The 18,353-nt window shown below is 36.4% G+C and overlaps 1 protein-coding gene across 1 annotated transcript; it reads left to right on the top strand.

Annotated features, from left to right (window-relative positions):
• Positions 1-7,877: 7,877 nt before the first annotated feature.
• LOC131598190 (uncharacterized) lies at positions 7,878-8,924 on the top strand. The gene has a single exon (XM_058870814.1). It carries the CDS (start codon positions 7,878-7,880, stop codon positions 8,922-8,924), a length of 1,047 nt encoding a protein of 348 aa, XP_058726797.1.
• Positions 8,925-18,353: the final 9,429 nt, after the last annotated feature.

Raw genomic sequence — 18,353 nt, forward strand, 5'->3', positions numbered from 1 at the left:
GTGCTATAAGTTATGAAGGACGTTTATTTCGTTTCTCAAAAATCAAGAAAAATTAAAGAATTTCTATTATTTTTAGATCATCAATTTCCATGTTCACTCAAGATCATAAAGTTGGTTGTCTTGGTTTATAAGGAAGGCATTATGTTAGGTGTTTGTCAAAGCAAGATGGATTTGAGTTGCAAGAATTTTACGCAAGGATACGAGGTGAGGCGTGTGGGTTATTTTGGGTCAAATTAAAGGCTTGTTACCTATCATGAATAATGTCGAGTTGAGGTTTTCAATTCGATCAAAGTTGGCAAGGTTTATGCGGAGGTTTCAATTGGTTGTCTTGGTATTCAAGTAACACAAGAGTTATTCTTAGATCATCAATTTCCATGTTCACTCAAGATCATCAATTTCATTCAAATATGCTTTATTCCAAACTCAAAATCCAAATATTAAAGTCAAAGCATGTTGGAGAAGAAGGAAGATAGTATTCAAATATGCTTAGGAAAGGAAGCTACATCCAACTCACACATTACAAAAGGTACAATCCATTACATATCCATTACAAAAAAATCCTATATCATATTCATTACAATCCATGAACTTGCAATACAAACATTCAAGACAAATCCAATCCAAAGCTGAACAAAAATCACCGACTCTGCATCAGGCCAATATCCCAATTCATTCAACCGCAGCCATGTACTCATCAACATCAAACCAATTGCTTCATCCAAAAAAACCGAACCGGAAACTCGGCACTTAAAGAAACACGCCCTGCATCAAAACAGGAGTGTAAAAATGAAAGAGGAAAAACAAAAACAAAAAATCAGAGAGATAACAGAAATTGGGGGAGGAGAACGTAACAAAAACTGAAATGTAACAAACTTCTTCAATCCTCTCAACCTTGAATGCTCTCCACATTCTGAAATCATCTTCTTCATTCTTCGCCATTCTCATCCAGTCTCAGAAAACACTCTTCATCTCTCCAATCATCAATCCCTTATCTCCACAATCACAAGAATCTGTAACGAAAAATATCAGAAAAAATATAACACTTCAATCTCTCTCTATCCATTTTATTCATCGACCAACACCACACGTTTTTGGCCAGAAATACAAAAGACATTCCCTTGGGCCTCACCGCCTTTGCCCGTCTCTGCACCACCAGATTTTAGTTCTAAACCCATGTGTACATATTTTTCACATTAGATGTAATTGTTTTAACTAGTCTGTTTCCTATTTCTTTTAGGTAAGAAAATGACATATAAAAATCAAATATTATTTTGTTAGTTTCTTAGCATGATAAAAAGAGAATAAAAACATGTAATATTTTTCTCGTTAGAATTTAATTGCTTTGTTACATAGATTTTGTTCTAATTTTTAGATGAAAAGGTCATAAAAAACAATTTGCTCTTGTTAGATTTCGTTTTAGGATTTAATTAGAACTTAATTGCTAGTATTTTCTATGGCGGGTGCATGCTTCCTTGTTATTACTGACTTGATTGTTAAGATATGCAAGGTACTTTGCGATAGCCTTCGATTGCAATTCGATTGCTTCGTGTTCCACTTTATTTGTGGGACACAAATTCGCTTCCGTAGTCACTTGTCTTACGACTTGATTTGCGTTGTGTTCCACTTTATTTGCAGGACACGAACTTACTCCCGATGTGATTCATCTGATCTCTCATTCATTGAGATGTATATTCTTGTGTTGTCTGGCATGTGTTCTCTTGCAGGTTGCTCGTATGGTTATGCTCGACGTGTACCACATGTTGCTCGTGAGTTATTTTCACGATGATGCTTTCTGACTTTGCTTGATGCTGGCTTACGTGAAGTATTCCGGACTTCTTTGCTTTCGCTTGCTAGCTTATTGCGGATTTGCTATCCACTCGGTATTCTCTTGCCCCTTTTATTCGCTTTCTCGCACCATATGATAACATGAGAAGTAGGGTAGGCATTCATCTGGCCAAGCCCTCAAAAGAGGCTCTGTTTTTGTTAGTGTGTTTATATTTGTGCTTTGTGGCAGGGAGTCACGGTGCGATAAGACCTTTAAAGGCACACCGTTAAGTCCTCATTGAAGGCATGCGGAAAGGGTTCGCAATTGTCATACCCCAATTTTTGACCCTAAGATCATACATCATTTGCATCTCAATCATTAATCAAGATCACAATCTTGAGATTTCATTTTTCGGTGTTATGTTCGCTTCGTCTTTGAGGGGAACTATCAAGCACCTAATTTTCTTTAATTTGTTTTATACTAACCAAAATCCAAAAATATGCATTTTGTTTCCTTTGTTTGTGTTTTGCAGGAAAAAGATCGGGCAAAATCAAAACAGTGCAAGAAAAGGAATTTTTGAAAATTTCACTATGGAAATCCATTTACCCATATAAGAAATCGATTTCCCTGGACGAAATTTGAAAAAAAAAGAGGGAAGCATGACACCATTTTGGCACCAATCACATTTTATTTGATCATTTTTGTCATTTTACCAATTTTCCACCTCATCAAAATTAACCCCTTCATTAAACCCACTTAAACCTCATTTTACCATTTTTACCATTTAAATACCATTTAAACACCATTTAAACATAAGCTAATTACCAAATGCAAAAAGACCAAATTTCTACTACTCTTGCTCCAATCCTGTAAATAGAGGTCTCTACTCCCTCATTTCACAAGCTTTGATAGCCAAAAAAGTTCTTGCAAATTCATTTCTCAAGCTTTGATAGCCAAAAAAGTTCTTGCAAATTCATTTCTCAAGCTTTGAGAGCCAACAAACCCCTTGCAATTTCTCTCCTCATCCTTACCAAATTCACCAAAGCTCTTTTTCTTTCATAAAGTTTGTGAGTCACATCTTGAACCTCACAAACTTTGAGCTAAGCCACCATCCATTTCACTCTTTTTTTTCTTCAATTGTTGAGAGATCAAGATTTGTGTTGGTGATTCTTGAAGTAGATCTAAGTTTTGTTCAAGATTTGGTAATTTTCTTCATCTTTATTCATCCATCATAATGTGATTCTTTTGTGCTTGTGTGTGATGCATCTTTGATGCTATATTGGTCCTATTTTATGGTGAATTGATGGAAAATTCGTGCTCCAATTGGTGTGTGATCATAAGGTGTTTGTATGTTTGCTTAAGTAAAGTTTTATGCCTCCTAATGCTGATTTTTTGAATGCTGCGTGCAGGAAATCGATTTCCCTCTGTAGGAAATCGATTTCCACCTTTTTTTTTCAAAATTTGAACTCTGCACTCAGGAAATCGATTTCCTACAGAGGTAAATCGATTTCCTGTTGGCAGAATGTGGTTTTTTTGCCTTTTTTATGCTTGTTTTGGCTTCCTACTTCCTCCACTTCATTAATATCATTGGATCTAGGATGTTGATAGGTTTGAAATGACCAAATCCATAATATTAGATGAATGATATTAATGATAGTGTGAGTTGATTATCTTTTATGATTTTATTCTTCTTCTCCTTTTTTCTTTTGATCGATGAAAGTCTTAACACCTTGAGAATTCTTATGGATTCTTGGTAAAGACTAGATCGTTACCTATTTTCTTTTCGTGCAGTATTTCTTTCGGAGAATGATCTACATATCATTTCTCTCGCATGCATTAGCACATAAAGTTTTGACCGGCCTCGTTGTAGGGTGATTTCTACATAAATCACTTGGCGATCTGCTTAACATAGCGCAATATTTCGGGTCCCGAATCAAAAAGATCAAACATGGAAGAGAATTGGTATGCGGTTGATTTAAGACTTATGGAGGTTTATCGTGTAGTCGCTATGATTTTATCAAGCTTCTGATAAATGTCCATTGAATTTAAATCCGAGAACATCCTTCACTCACCATCGATCTTTATTACTAACTTTGATAACATACTTGACAAGTTTCAAGATGGTTATCTTTAACATCTAACAACTGACTTTAATTTCCGCACTTTATTATATTGCTCTTTATATTTCTCGCTTTATCGCTTTATTTTATCATTTCATCATATTTACATTCCGCTATTTTTCCTTTGTCCATTTGGACATTTATATTCCGCTATTTTCTCTTTGTCCATTTGGACACTATGTTTATGTTTCCGCCATTTTCTTTTTTTGTCCACTTGGACCATACTTTACTTTTATGATAAAACACTAATAAATAACGAAAATCTAAAAAACACTCAAGGCTCTCTTTCGGACTATTGGTTACTATCCCTAGCATTTTGGAAATTCGGACTTATGGACTTAGTACCTCTAAACCCTTATTCTGTTATTACTCTGTGGTTATTTTGTCTGTCTGGCATTGGATTGTAGTCTGTTTATGTGTGCAAGTATTTCCTTGAAAGCCCTTGATGGTTAATTCCAAGGCATTGATATAAGGATTTTACCCGAAAACAGCCGTTACTCTGCCCGATTTCTGTCAGAATTTTAATGTGCTTAATGCAAAGTGGTGCTAAGATAATAAGTTCATCTGGATCCCCAAGTGATAATGTGTTGGTTTGGTAGTGATAATTCCAAAGGATGGGAAATCTACTTTGACTCATAATGTCAAGTGTTAGCTTCTTATTTCGGTTAGACCGTTTCTTTCCTTAGCTTTTATTTTACGCAATAGGATAGTCTCTTCATCTCCTCCCACTTCTTTAATTTTCAAAATCTTCTCCCTTTTTACAAAACCATCTTATGTTTGCAATCTTTTCAAAACCTTTCTTTTAAAAAATCTTTTGCCCTTAGTGGCTTTTTCTTCAAAGTTTAGACATTGTTAATTGTCGAAACGAGTGGTTATACCCCACGATTTTGAAATTGATTGATTTAATGAGATCTTTTCCGCGTGAGAGAGCTAGTGGCATACTCGTTGATTTTATCCGAGTTGGAGCCCTTCTTTAATTTGCAATGCAAAGAACTCATTTGTTCTCATGCTCAAGATCAATGGCTGAGTATTTCTCTCCGACGACGATAAAGTGTTTATTCGTTTTTTTTAAAACGTTTTTCCCTTTAAGCGGAACTACATTAGCTCTGACTTCTCCATTGCACCGAGGAGGTATGTAGGCACAAAGCTTAATGCTTTGCCGAGCTTATTTTAAAAATAAAACAAACCCTTTTTAGCACACACGACACAAATTTTCAAAAAGGTTCCTGTGGAGTACCACAGATATGAGGGGTGCTTAAAACCTTCCCCTTGTATAAACAACACCCGTACCTAAGATCTCTTCTTTTTGTTTTTTTTTTTAAAACAAACTTTGGGTTTTCTTCGTTCTTTCCCCTTTTCCTTTGGAAACAATAAAGCGCGGTGGCGACTTTCACTGAAATATTGATTCCAGTCAATCTTATGGCTTCGATCTCAGATTTTCCCCGCTACAGCAATCAACCCCCGCACAGTCTCATCGAGTCAGTTCAGCTAGCGCACGCCACGCGTTGCTTGCTTTTGAACTATCCCAAGATCCTATTATCGAGTACGTCAAGTGGAAGGACTGTAATGCCCAGAAATTCAATTATTCTCTTAATTTAGACGTTTGGAGTGTTTAGTGAAATTTTTGTGTTTTAGGACGATTTAGTCGGTATTAGTTCGGGATAGAGGATCGATAATTAATCAAGATTTTTAATATTTTTAATTTTAGAAATATTATTAGAGTGTCGGGTATTATTTTGGGAATTTTCTGAATAAATAAAACTAGACCGTAAAATAAGAGTTAACGAGTAAATTGGAAGTTTTAATAAAATAAATTTATTGGGCTATAAGTGTTGCACGTGTGTTTTGAGTGGAGGCCCGAATTGAGTTTAGTGAGGTAAAAGTATATGGTTTAGAAACACTCAGTCAATAACATAATTTGAAGAAGAGCAAGCTAGCAGAGAAGAAAATTGATAGAACATAGCAGTGAACTTGAGGAAGAGGAATTTTGGGGATTTTCAGTCGGGACAATTTAGAGCAACCTTCGATCCAGAGGTAAGGGTGGGGTTCTTTCTCTATAAATAGGGACATGATGGATTGTATCTGGGTTTGGGGAATTTTATAGTCTCTATATGTTGATTGAATTTTCTGTTATATGTATATGCTTTGTGTGATATTGTATCGAAATCTTGTTGTGAAATTGTTGTTTGGTGTTGTGAATTATAATTGCATATCTGTGACGATTTCATGGAATTGAATCTGTGAACAATAACGTTCTAGAAATATTTCTGTGATGTTCGATGATGTTTGTTTGGTGATATCTGTGAACCGTGAATGCGTTGGAAACGTAAAGCTGGAAATTAAACAGGAGAAGAAATTGTTTAGGGATGGGGACCCAATTGGAAGGACGGACGTCCCTTGTAATCAAATAAAGTGGGGAACCCACTATAAAGGAAGGGGGCGGGCGGCCCATTACCTTAGGGGCGGGCGCCCTGTGTGATGTGAGGGAGTCCCTTTTGGGACGTGTTATAGGTAATGGGGATGGGAGTCCCTTAGTGGGACGGAAGTCCTATTTCACTTGTGTCACTTTTGGTAAACCAATTAGAACTGAATATTAAAAATTAGTAATATTAGGTAGCTCTTGCAAATTAAAATAGTAGGCTCATACGGATTACAATTAATTTAATTAATACAGTAAGGTAAGGTAGTGACTGAGAGAAATAAAACATTACCAGGAAATAGGTTTATGGCATTTAGCAGAATAACTCTTTTAACAGTAACAGACTGGATTTCGGTAACAGTAGTAGAACAAGAGTATTTTGACAGTAGCAAAAATAATTAGGTAGTAGTAGCAGAACCAACTTCGGGTATAATTTTGACCGATCAAAAATTAATAACAGACCTGGGAATTAATTAACCGAGTAGTATAATTATGCGAGTCCGGAATTGATTCGGTATCCGTAAATTGGCTACGTTTTCGGAGATGTTTTGACTTATTGAGAAATTTGTGATGTTGCAGGAAATTAAAGTGACGAGTAATTATTAATAATGATAGATATATTTTGGCGATGTAGGCGAATGCCTTATGCGACGTTGTTTTGTGATTGATTGTGGTTTTGTTGCATGTCATAGTGTCTCATGAATTGTATGTTGTAGCGATGGCCTGGATTGGCAAAAACAGCGACGAAGGCTTATGCCTATTTTTTATGCCTCTATTATCTGGCAATTGGCGATGGGGGCTGAAGCCCTGGGTACCACATGCATGATGCATTTGTCGTGTCTCATTCATATGTTTGGCTGCGACGTTGTGAGGGGTTATATGATTTTGAATTTGAATAGTTTTTATTTGAGATTGAGACTTGAGATATATATTATAACTTGAACTGTAATATACTTTTTATCATGATTTTATTTATATTGTTTGATAACTCACCCTTTGCTTGTTTTCGTTGTTTCCTTTATATTGGTAACGTGCCGGTGATGCTAGTGAGGGAAGGATTTAGCTGCTGTTAGTTTAGTCGGTTGTCACTCTGATACATAGCACTCGGGGGTGGGGGACAAAACAATTGTTTTTATTGTTATTTCAATTGCTGAATTTTATTTGGTTTTGGTTTAATTTGTAACTTGAAGTTACCATGCAAAGATGCTACGACTTGATTCAAATATTTATGAAGTTGATAATTCCTCTGCGAAGTAATTTATTTGATGAAGTTTTTTTGAGGATTTAATTATTGTTATAATTTGTCCGCTTTTGTTTAAGTGCTATGTATCTATGTGGAGGCATAATTGTCGTATGTGAATTAAATGACGAATCTGACATCCTATTTCATTGTATGAAAATTTTAAAATACTTTGATTTTGTTTATAATTACCGGATAGATTTTGGGGTGTTACATTAGTGGTATCAGAGAAGTTCGGTCCGTCCGGCCAGTGTCGAGTTGTAGTTAGTTAACAATCGAGTATTGTTAATTACTTTTATCTGACTGTTGTTTCTATTGTAGTGCTAAGTTAAGATGGCTGAGAGAAACGATGTTGCGTTTACTGCTGCTTTGGAGGCTATGGCTCAGGCTTTGGCAAATCAGCCAAATGCTGATGAGAATGCTGGATCCCGCAGTTCGCCAACTTTCCATAGGGAGAATCTGTCGGTCTTCAAAGGCAAGCATGACCCCGATGGTGCGTTGGAATGGTTGAAGGAGATAGAGAGAATCTTCCGCGTGATGGACTGCACTCAGGTGCAGAAGGTTCGGTATGGAACTCTTATGCTGGCAATCAAAGTTGATAACGGGTGGCTAGAGACTCGCCAGAGATTGGAGGTGGCAGGTGAAGAGATCACTTGGGTTGTGTTCCGCAAAGAGTTTCCGAGGAAGTATTATCCTAAAGATGTTCGGGGTAATAAGGAGATTGAGTTCCTTGAGCTGAAACAGGGGAATATGTCAATGACAAAGTATGATGGAAAGTTCACTGAGTTGGCTAAGTTCTACCCGTATTATGAGGGAGCAGGTGTTGAGTTTTCAAAGTGCATCAAGTTTGAGAACGGATTGCGCTCTAAGATCAAGAAAGTTGTTGGGTATCAGAAGATTTGTATCTTTCCTGATTTGGTTGATAGTTGCAAGATTTATGAAGAAGATCATAATGCACATTGCAAAATTGTCAAGGATAGGAGAGGCAGACAGAACCATAGCACACCTTATGATGCTCTAGTTGGAAAAGGAAAAGCAGAAGTGGATAATGGAAAAAGAACTAGTGGGGGAGGAGCTCCTACTAGTGTGGTTTGCTTCAAATGTGGAGAACCTGGTCACAAGTGTGATGTATGTACTATTGGGGAGAAAAGATGTTTCTGTTGTGGTAAGACAGGACACGTAACTACTGATTGTAGACATAAGGAAGTTATTTGTTTCAACTGCGGTGAAGAAGGGCATATTAGTAGCAAGTGTCAGAAACCAAAGAGGGAACCAGGCAGTGGAAAAGTATCCGCTTTAGCTGGAACTCAGACAGCTAATGAGGACAAGAATGTCGGAGGTGCGTATTTCATTAGTAATACTTTTAATTACTATCGTTGATTATTGGTGTTGCTAGTTGTTTCGTTGTTCTTGATTGCGTTGAATAATTAGTATGTTAGATTTAAACCTTGTTGAGTTCGACTGTTTCGAAGGAATAGTAGTTAGAGTGTTGTCAAAAACAACTTGGAGATCGAAGAGTTGGAAACTGGAATGAAGTTAAGGATGGTGGTATCGGATGAATTTTCGAGGACGGAAATCTTTTAAGTGGGGGAGAATTGTAACGCCCGGAAATTCAATTATTCGTTTAATTTAGACGTTTAGAGTGTTTAGTGAAATTTTCGTGTTTTAGGACGATTTAGTCGGTATTAGTTCGGGATAGCGGATCGATAATTAATCAAGATTTTTAATATTTTTAGTATTCGAAATATTATTAGAGTGTCGGGTATTATTTTGGGAATTTTCTAAATAAATAAAATTAGATCGTAAAATAAGAATTAACGAGTAAATTGGGAGTTTTAATAAAATAAATTTATTGGGCTATAAGTGTTGCACGTGTGTTTTGAGTGGAGGCCCAAATTGAGTTTAGTGAGGTAAAATTATAAGGTTTAGAAACACTCAGTCAATAAAATAATTTGGAGAAGAGCAAGCTAGCAGAGAAGAAAATTGGTATAACATAGCAGTGAACTTCAAGAAGAGGAATTTTGGGGATTTTTCAGTCGGGGCAAATTAGAGCAACCTTCAATCCAAAGGTAAGGGTGGGGTTCTTGCTCTATAAATAGGGACATGATGGATTGTGTGTGGTTTTGGGGGATTTTATAGTCTCTATGTGTCGATTGAATTTTCTGTTATATGTATATGCTTTGTGTGATACTGTGTCGAAATTTTGTTGTGAAATTGTTGTTTGGTGTTGTGAATTATAATTGCATATCTGTGACGATTTCGTGGAATTGAATCTGTGAACAATAACGTTCTTGAAATATTTCTGTGATGTTCGATGATGTTTGTTTGGTGATATCTGTGAACCGTGAATGAGTTGGAAACGTAAAGCTGGAAATTAATCTGGAGAAGAAATTGTTTAGGGACGGGGACTCAATTAGAGGGACGGACGTCCCTTGTAATCAAATAAAGTGGGGAACCCACTATAAAGGAAGGGGCGGGCGACCCATTACTGTTAAGTGTCTTTTGTTGTTGATTATCATATGTTTTTAAGACACTTTTTAACCCCTTTTTCTATGTTTTTAGTAGAATAGCTTATGTAAATAAGTGATTTTTACTATATGTAAATATTTGGTATTTTGATTTATTTTCTAGTGTTTCAGTTATTAGTGATAGCAAATGTACAAAAAATTCAGGAAAAAAGTCGAAGAATCGAGGTTTTTGACAACACTGAAGGTGTCAGTGTTTGCTATTGCTCGCCCGGCGCATGGCTTGGAGGCGAAGCTCCGCCAGGAGAGCTGGAGGCGAGCCAGGGGCGAGGCAGCTCATTTCTTGACCATCTTTCTTCTCTGGAGCGCCCGGCGGAGCATTTGGCTAGCCGGGCGAATCAAGATATTTTTTGGCTCACAGTTGTGTAACGCCCTTCTAACCCCGCGGCAATTTAAACAAATAATCAGAGTAAAAACATACACACAAGGGTGTCACAATTATTTAAAATAAATAAACCAATCATGGTCAAAGTCATGCTTCATTAGGAAACGGTTCACCAAAACGTAATCATGTTTATTACAGCGGAATACGAAACATCATCAACTACAACCAAACAGAAATATAATCCAGCACCAATAAAATGGAATAATCTCATAAAACTTTAAAACTCTAGTTCCCCAGTGTTACAAGACCAGAGCATGACCGACACGACCCAACATAAATGGATAAACTCTACGAGTCATCCTCACCAAGCACTAATGGCGCTACTCCTCAATCTGAAAATGACAACATGTAAGGGTGAGTCGCATTCTCAATTAGTAAATATTATGCAATTCATAAATAACAAGCATCATAATATACCGTTCACCCAATTATACATATTCAGATTCACACAATAATGGATTACAATACATAACACAGAAATCCATACAATCATGTTATGACGAAATGCAATAACACAACCGACACTATGCATGTGGTACCAATAAACCATGGAATCAATCCACCTAACCGATCTACGCCTCATCGAGATACGGCCCACCGACACAATTTCCGCACAATGGGAAATATGTCCACCAACGATCCAAAACATCACCGGGATCCAACATCAAATGCATATGAATGAATGAAACACACATAACATACTTAAAACATCACCGAATCACGATGAACAATTCATCTCAACACCACATCACCGAAATAGTATGTACATGTTTTCAACATCATTCAAACAGTCATGCATTCATCACAATCATAATAATAATCACAACCAATTCATCATCACATCAAACACATTGTCACACCTATCTCATATGCGCACAATGTTCAATTCTCATCAAGTAATTAAATCGAGTTTTAAAGAAATAAAGTCGGCCACCACCCACATTCATCATTCGTCATATAAAACATTTAATTACTTGCACAACGCTCAAAACGGCACTAAGAAATGACACACGGATCAAAAGATACGTTATTTTAAAGTTTTAGAAATATTCACACACAGCAAGGTTCACTCAGTGAAGCAAGATAGAAGCGGATCCTTCAGACCTCCGCTCAGCGGACCACTAGTGACGTCCAACAGAAACGAACTACGTTGGGACCTCCGCTCAGCGGACCCCCCTCCGCTCAGCGGACCTGCGATTTCAGCAAACCCCAAGTCTGCGACAGACCCTGCGATTTCACACCCTTTTCACCCAAAAACGATTCCAGACATCACATACAGGCATACAATCATCATATATTCAATTATACACCACAAAACATCATTTAAACGCATTATTAACCAATTAGTTCACACAATTATCATCAATTCAATCCAATTATAACAACCTAACCTAACAACCCCGATGTCTAATTGAATCAAACCATACATCAATCTACCTATTACCTAAGACCATATAAGAGATACTAAAAGGAAGAGTCCCCCCTTACCTCGATGGATCTCTTGAATATTCTCCTTCCGGTTCCACGTTCTTGCCTCTTTCTCTTCTCTTGCCCTTTTCACGTGTTCTTCCTTTTTCCCCAAATGGTTCCTTTTTCTTATTTTATGAAAAATAAAATAAAATAAATTAAATTAACCACAACTTAGTAAAAGGCCTAACTAATTAGCACCCCTCTTTTACTAACATCACACCATAAGCCCAATAGCTTTACTCCATCATTTTCCAATTAAAATACTAAAATTCCACTTATTTAATTTAAATCCAAATCAAATTAATAAACTGAAATTATGGGGTGTTACAAGTTGCGCTGTTTAAAGTAACGTGACCTTAATTGTGGGTTCCGCCCGGCGAAGCTTTTCTTCCGCCGGGCGAAATTGTGCAGATGAGCCTTGCTATTTAGGTGCTAGTTAGATATTTTGTGATTCATTCCATCTTTTTTTTCTCTCTCTTGACCTAGAAATCAAACATTTGTGTTAGAAAACCCTATATCTTCCATTGTTAACTAAATTCAAGCTTTTATCTATCAATCTTTAAGACTTCAAGTTTGATGTTCATAAGCTTGATTGTTTGCTTGTTGCTGAAGTCACCATGGAAATGGGTGGCTAAACCTTCTTGGTGTCAAGATTAGAGGTAGATAATTTATCTTTAGTATGTATATCTTTTGATATTTTGTATGTGAACAAGTGATGATCAATATATGGTGAAAAACTTTGTGTTTATATGTTTATGTGATTTGTATTCTATTTGAGAAAATGTTTTCAAGTCTTGAACTAGGTTTTTCATCTATCAACAAGTAAAGTTTAGAAATAGATTTGTGAGTTGATATTCACCTATATTAAGCTTTGAATGTTGTCATTTTGATAGTTAGGTTGAGAGATCATTTAAGGATCAAAATGGCAAATCTCACAATATGGTTTAGACTTGAAACATATTGAGAGGATATGTGATTATATTTATCATTTATGAGTTCACATGTTTTATCAAGGAAATACATATGAAGTAAATTATCAAATCCTAATCTTGACATTCTTTTACCATCTTTTAAAACCACATACTAAGTTTAAAACTTTTTGCATGAGATCGAAGAGTTACGTTACTAAAATCAAAACCAAACCCTATGTTTACTTTAACTCAAGACAATATAAGCTATAGAACGACAGTGATATCGCACCAATCCCTGTGGAAATGATAAAACTAAAAGTACTCCAATATACTTTCAACAATTACCTTAGGGGAGGGCGCCCTGTGTGATGTGAGGGAGTCCCTTTTGGGACGTAATATAGGTAATGGGGATGGGAGTCCCTTAGTGGGACGGAGGTCCTATTTCACTTGTGTCACTTTTGGTAAACCAATTAGAACTGAATATTAAAAATTAGTAATATTAGGTAGCTCTTGCAAATTAAAATAGTAGGCTCACATGAATTACAATTAATTTAATTAATACAGTGAGGTAAGGTAGTGACTGAGAGAAATAAAACATTACCAGGAAACAGGTTTATGGCATTTAGCAGAATAACTCTTTTAACAGTAACAGACTGAATTTTGGTAACAGTAGTAGAACAAGAGTATTTTAACAGTAGCAGAAATAAATTAGGTAGTAGTAGCAGAACCAACTTCAGGTATAATTTTGACCGAGCGAAAAATAAATAACAGACCCGAGAATTAATTAAACGAGTAGCATAATTATGCGAGTCCGGAATTGATTCTGTATCCGTAAATTGGCGACGTTTTCGGCGATGTTTTGACTTGTTGCATACTTTGAAATATTGCGAATTTTGTGATGTTGCAGTAAATTAAAGTGACGAGTAATTATCAATAATGATTGATATATTTTGGCGATGTAGGCTAATGCCTTATGCAACGTTGTTTTGTGATTGATTGTGGTTTTGTTGCATGTTTTAGTGTATAATGAATTGCATGTTGTAGCGACGGCCTGGATTGGAAAAAACAATGACGAAGACTTATGCCTATTTTTGATGCCTCTATTATCTGGCAATTGGCGATGGAGGCTGAAGCCCTGGGTACCACATGCATGATGCATTTGTCGTGTCTCATTCATATGTTTGGTTGCGACGTTGTGTGTGGTTATATGATTTTGAATTTGAATCGTTTGTATTTGAGATTGAGACTTGAGATATATATTATAACTTGAACCGTAATATACTTTTTATTATGACTTTATTTATATTGTTTGATATCTCACCCTTTGCTTGTTTTCGTCGTTGCCATTATATATGTAACGTGCATGTGATGCTAGTGAGTGAAGGATTTAGCTGATGTGAGTTGAGTCGGTTGTCGCGCTGATACGTAGCACTCGGGGGGGGGGGGGGGGGGGGGGGGGGGGGGGGACAAAACGAATGTTTTTATTGTTATTTCAATTGCTGAATTTTATTTGGTTTTGGTTTAATTTGTAACTTGAAGTTACCATGCAAAGATGCTACGACTTGATTCAAATATTTTATGAAGTTGATGATTCCACTGCGAAGTAATTTATTTGATGAAGTGTTTTTGAGGATTTAATTAATGTTATAATTTGTCCGCTTTCGCTTAAGTGCTATGTATCTATGTGGAGGCATAATTTCCGTATGTGAATTAAATTACGAACGTGACATCCTATTTCATTGTATGAAAATTTTAAAACACTTTGATTTTGTTTACAATTACCGGGTAGATTTTGGGGTGTTACAAGGACCATGCAGTCGAATCCTCACACTCTGTCTAGCTTGCGTTGCCCGACGCTGATGCTCTGTGCACGAATGCACATGCTATCCCCCTTTCTTCCCATTGCTAGCTTGTTTGTCTCGGGTGGCTTTCACCGATTGACTAAATCTCCCCCTTGATAGCTTGTTTGTCCTGGGTGGCTTTCCCCAGTTGACTAAAGCTCCCTTTGGCCGGCTTGTTTACTTCGGGTGGCTTTCCTTGTTAGCTAAAGCTGGTTGTTTGCTTGTCTCGGGTGGCTTTCCCTGTTGACAGTCGCTTCGGGTGGCTTTCCCCGTTAGCTAGAGCAGTTCCCCTATCCCCATGTCACTATTCCGGTAGTTTGTTTGCTTTACAAGCCGAGCTCGTTTGTGTGACATCGTGTGCTATTCCCATGTATATGTTTGTCGTACGTTATATGATATGCCTTTCTTATCTATGATGCTTGTTCGTAGGATATCTGTGATGCTTGTTCACTATCTTCTTATCTACTATGCCTGTTAGTATGATACACTTGTGATGCTTGTTCACACACTCACATTCGTGTATGCCTGTTAAATGTTTGTTTCTTCTATCTATGATGCCTGTTCACACACTCACATTCGTGTATGCATGTTAAATGTTTGTTTTTTCTATCTATGATGCCTGTTCACATGCCATGTTTGCTAGGATCTTTGTGATACTCCTTGTTTGCATGCTCCCTTAGGGTGCTCGGTTCCGTCTCTCTATGAGACGCGAATCGAGAGAGAAAGAGAACTTTTGAGCTGAACTATGGCGCTCTGATTTCTCCATTGCACGTTGGAGGTACGTATTCACAGGGTAAGAACGCCTTAGCGAGCAAATTTTTCTTTTTTTTGTTGTATTGTTCAGACTTTTCTTTTCTTATTTTGTTCAACTTTTTCTCTTATCTTGTCTGCTTGTTATTTTCATGTTTCATGTTATATGTTTATCCTTCCATTGCATGTTTTCCTTATCACATTGCATGATACACACACACACACACACACACACCTTTAGATTAGAAAATAGCAAGAATGGATCCTGTGGAGTACCACAAACATGAGGGGTGCTAATACCTTCCCCTCACGTAACAGACACCCTTACCCTTTCTCCGAGACCTATGCTTGTTCTGGTTTTCTTCGATATTTTCCATTTCTGCACGTAGGATAAATAGATGTTTGATGGCGACTTCATTATTTTGTTTCGAATAGTTTTCCAGTTGCTCCAGGGGGTATGCAAGATAGAAATCAGATTGGGCTTCTTCCACTTGGCCTAAACAAAATCTAACACAAAAAACCCTAAAAACATACATACAGAAATCGGTATCCTCCCTTATTTTCCAAATGGCTGCTCTGCTTCTATCTCTGCTTCAATGTAAAACCTCCGCCTTCTACTATATATCACCTACGAACAACAACAACGACAATCAAACCATTCTCTTCCTCTCTCAATCGATACTCTCTCATTCAGTTCCAATGTTTCTCATTCTCACGGTTCACGGTTATGAATCAAGCAATACAACAACAATAATAAGTAGAGCAACAATGATACAACAAGATTTTAACAAGCAAACAAAATCACACAGCAGTTAGTTTAACAACAATGGTAAAGAGAACCTGGATTTATAGCTTGAGGGAAATAAAGTTCAGAAAACCAGAGGTGAGATAATAATGCTTCCATGTGCCTTATCTTCGATTCTTTCGCTTCTGTAAATTGACTATGAAACTGAGGCGCGTGATGTTGTTGCTTTTGTGGAATTGTGTGTTAGAACATAGTTTGGTTCTAATCTTATCTTAGTGTTTTGATGATAACAAGTAAATAAATTTTGTATAAGTAAATGTGGTACTCTAATTATATGTTTCTCATTTCAGAAGATGCTCTAATACAAGTACCATCAGAACATGAACAAACACTGAAAAGAAAAGCCGCTGAAGTTCTAATGAAGTAACTTCTGAATGCACCAACTGCTGTAGACAAACATTATTAGAAGTTATATTCACAAGTCAGAACAGAAGTTATGAATAGATGCAAAGTTCTGAATCAAGATAAGATGCCGTTAAAAACATAATGATTAAAAAAACGGCTGAAGCACTCAAATGGAACAATTCCTAAGGTTGATTGAAGAAGCAACACACATACAGCTCGTTGGAGAAATAAAAACAAAAAGCAAACCCGCAAGCATTTAATGCACTCTCCAAAGATCAAGATAATAGACAGATTCTTCAAGTTATATATAGAAGAATCCTTGAAAAGAAAAAGTGAGCTGATACAAAAAGAGAAAATCAACGAATAAAAGAAAAGCTCATATACAGAAAGAAAAGAACACATGCTCACATACAAACGAAGAACTCTTACGCTAAAGAAAATCATCTTTTCTATTCTGAGTTCATATCTCTTGTACTAAAATCTTAGTGAAATATCACAGTTGTGATTAAAGCTTTTTAGAAGCAATTTTAAACACTTTTGTTAACTTGTAATCGTTCCTTGAGAGACCAGTTGGGTCAGATTTCTCAAGAGGGCTAGGACTAGTTTAGTCTTAGAGGTTGTTAGTCACAAGCAGTTGGCTTGTGCAAGGTTGTTAGTCACAAGCAGCTGGCTTGTGCAAGGTTGTTAGTCACAACAGTTGGTTGTGCATTGTATTGTTAGTCACGACAGTTGATTGTGCATTTGTAATCAGTTATGACTATAGTGGATTAAGTCCATCACAAACATATCCATTCAACCTGTTACGAGGTCAAATGATCAATAAGGATCATAGAGGTTGAGATATTCTCGAAAACTCTTACCTTGATCATTGTTGTTGATATTCACCATCGTACATTCTTAGATCAGAGATTTATTATATACTTAAGAGTATACCTGCAAATTATTAAGGTTTCACCTTGGATACCGAAATTTTATTGGGTTCAGGTGCATTAGTTTTTCCATAAGCTATAGGTTATGTTCTTTAGACCTTTTAAATTTGTCAAAACAAAAAGGATCTAAATGGTCAATTTTTTTTTGCGGTGTGTGCATTTATAGACTAGATGTTTCTTTTTGTTATGATCTACACCTCTATCGGGTTTTCTATCCTTCTTGAATCCTATTACGTTCTTATTTAGGGAAGGCCTTTGACTTGATAGGATCAAGTCAAGCTTCTCATTCCCTTGGGTAAACTTGCCTAGGGTTTCATGCAATTCAACTACTTCCTTTTTGTGGGAGACATAAGTCTCACAAGTTTCTCTTGAGTTTCTAATTTTATTTATTTCTAACTTAAATGATTCATTATTTTCTTCAAGAGATCTTAAATACTCCTTAAAGGCTACGTTACATTTTCTAAGTTTATCATTCTCTTCAACTAACTAAGCACTAATTCTAAATAATTGCTTCTAAGATGGTTTAGTTACCTCAAAATCATCTTCCTCGAAGGATGTCTTTAAGCAGACTTCATATTCTTCATTGGAAGAAAGTTCTTTTATGTTTCTCCCAGATGTTGATGTTGCATCTCCGTTCTTCTATTATTTTCCTTCTTCCAATTCTTTAAATTTGTATTTCTGATACGATTGATGAATGACAGTTTTGTAAAATTCTTCATAATTTCATTTTTTTTCATACAAAAATGATTACTTTTGTTAATACAGGTGAAAATGTCAAAACGACTCATAATAAGAAACATAAGTAATAATTGATACTTAGTGTATGTTTGGTTTAACTTTTGGAATAT

This window comes from Vicia villosa, linkage group LG4 (genome assembly GCF_029867415.1).
Source record: "Vicia villosa cultivar HV-30 ecotype Madison, WI linkage group LG4, Vvil1.0, whole genome shotgun sequence".
In the NCBI taxonomy this organism is placed as follows: domain Eukaryota; kingdom Viridiplantae; phylum Streptophyta; class Magnoliopsida; order Fabales; family Fabaceae; genus Vicia; species Vicia villosa.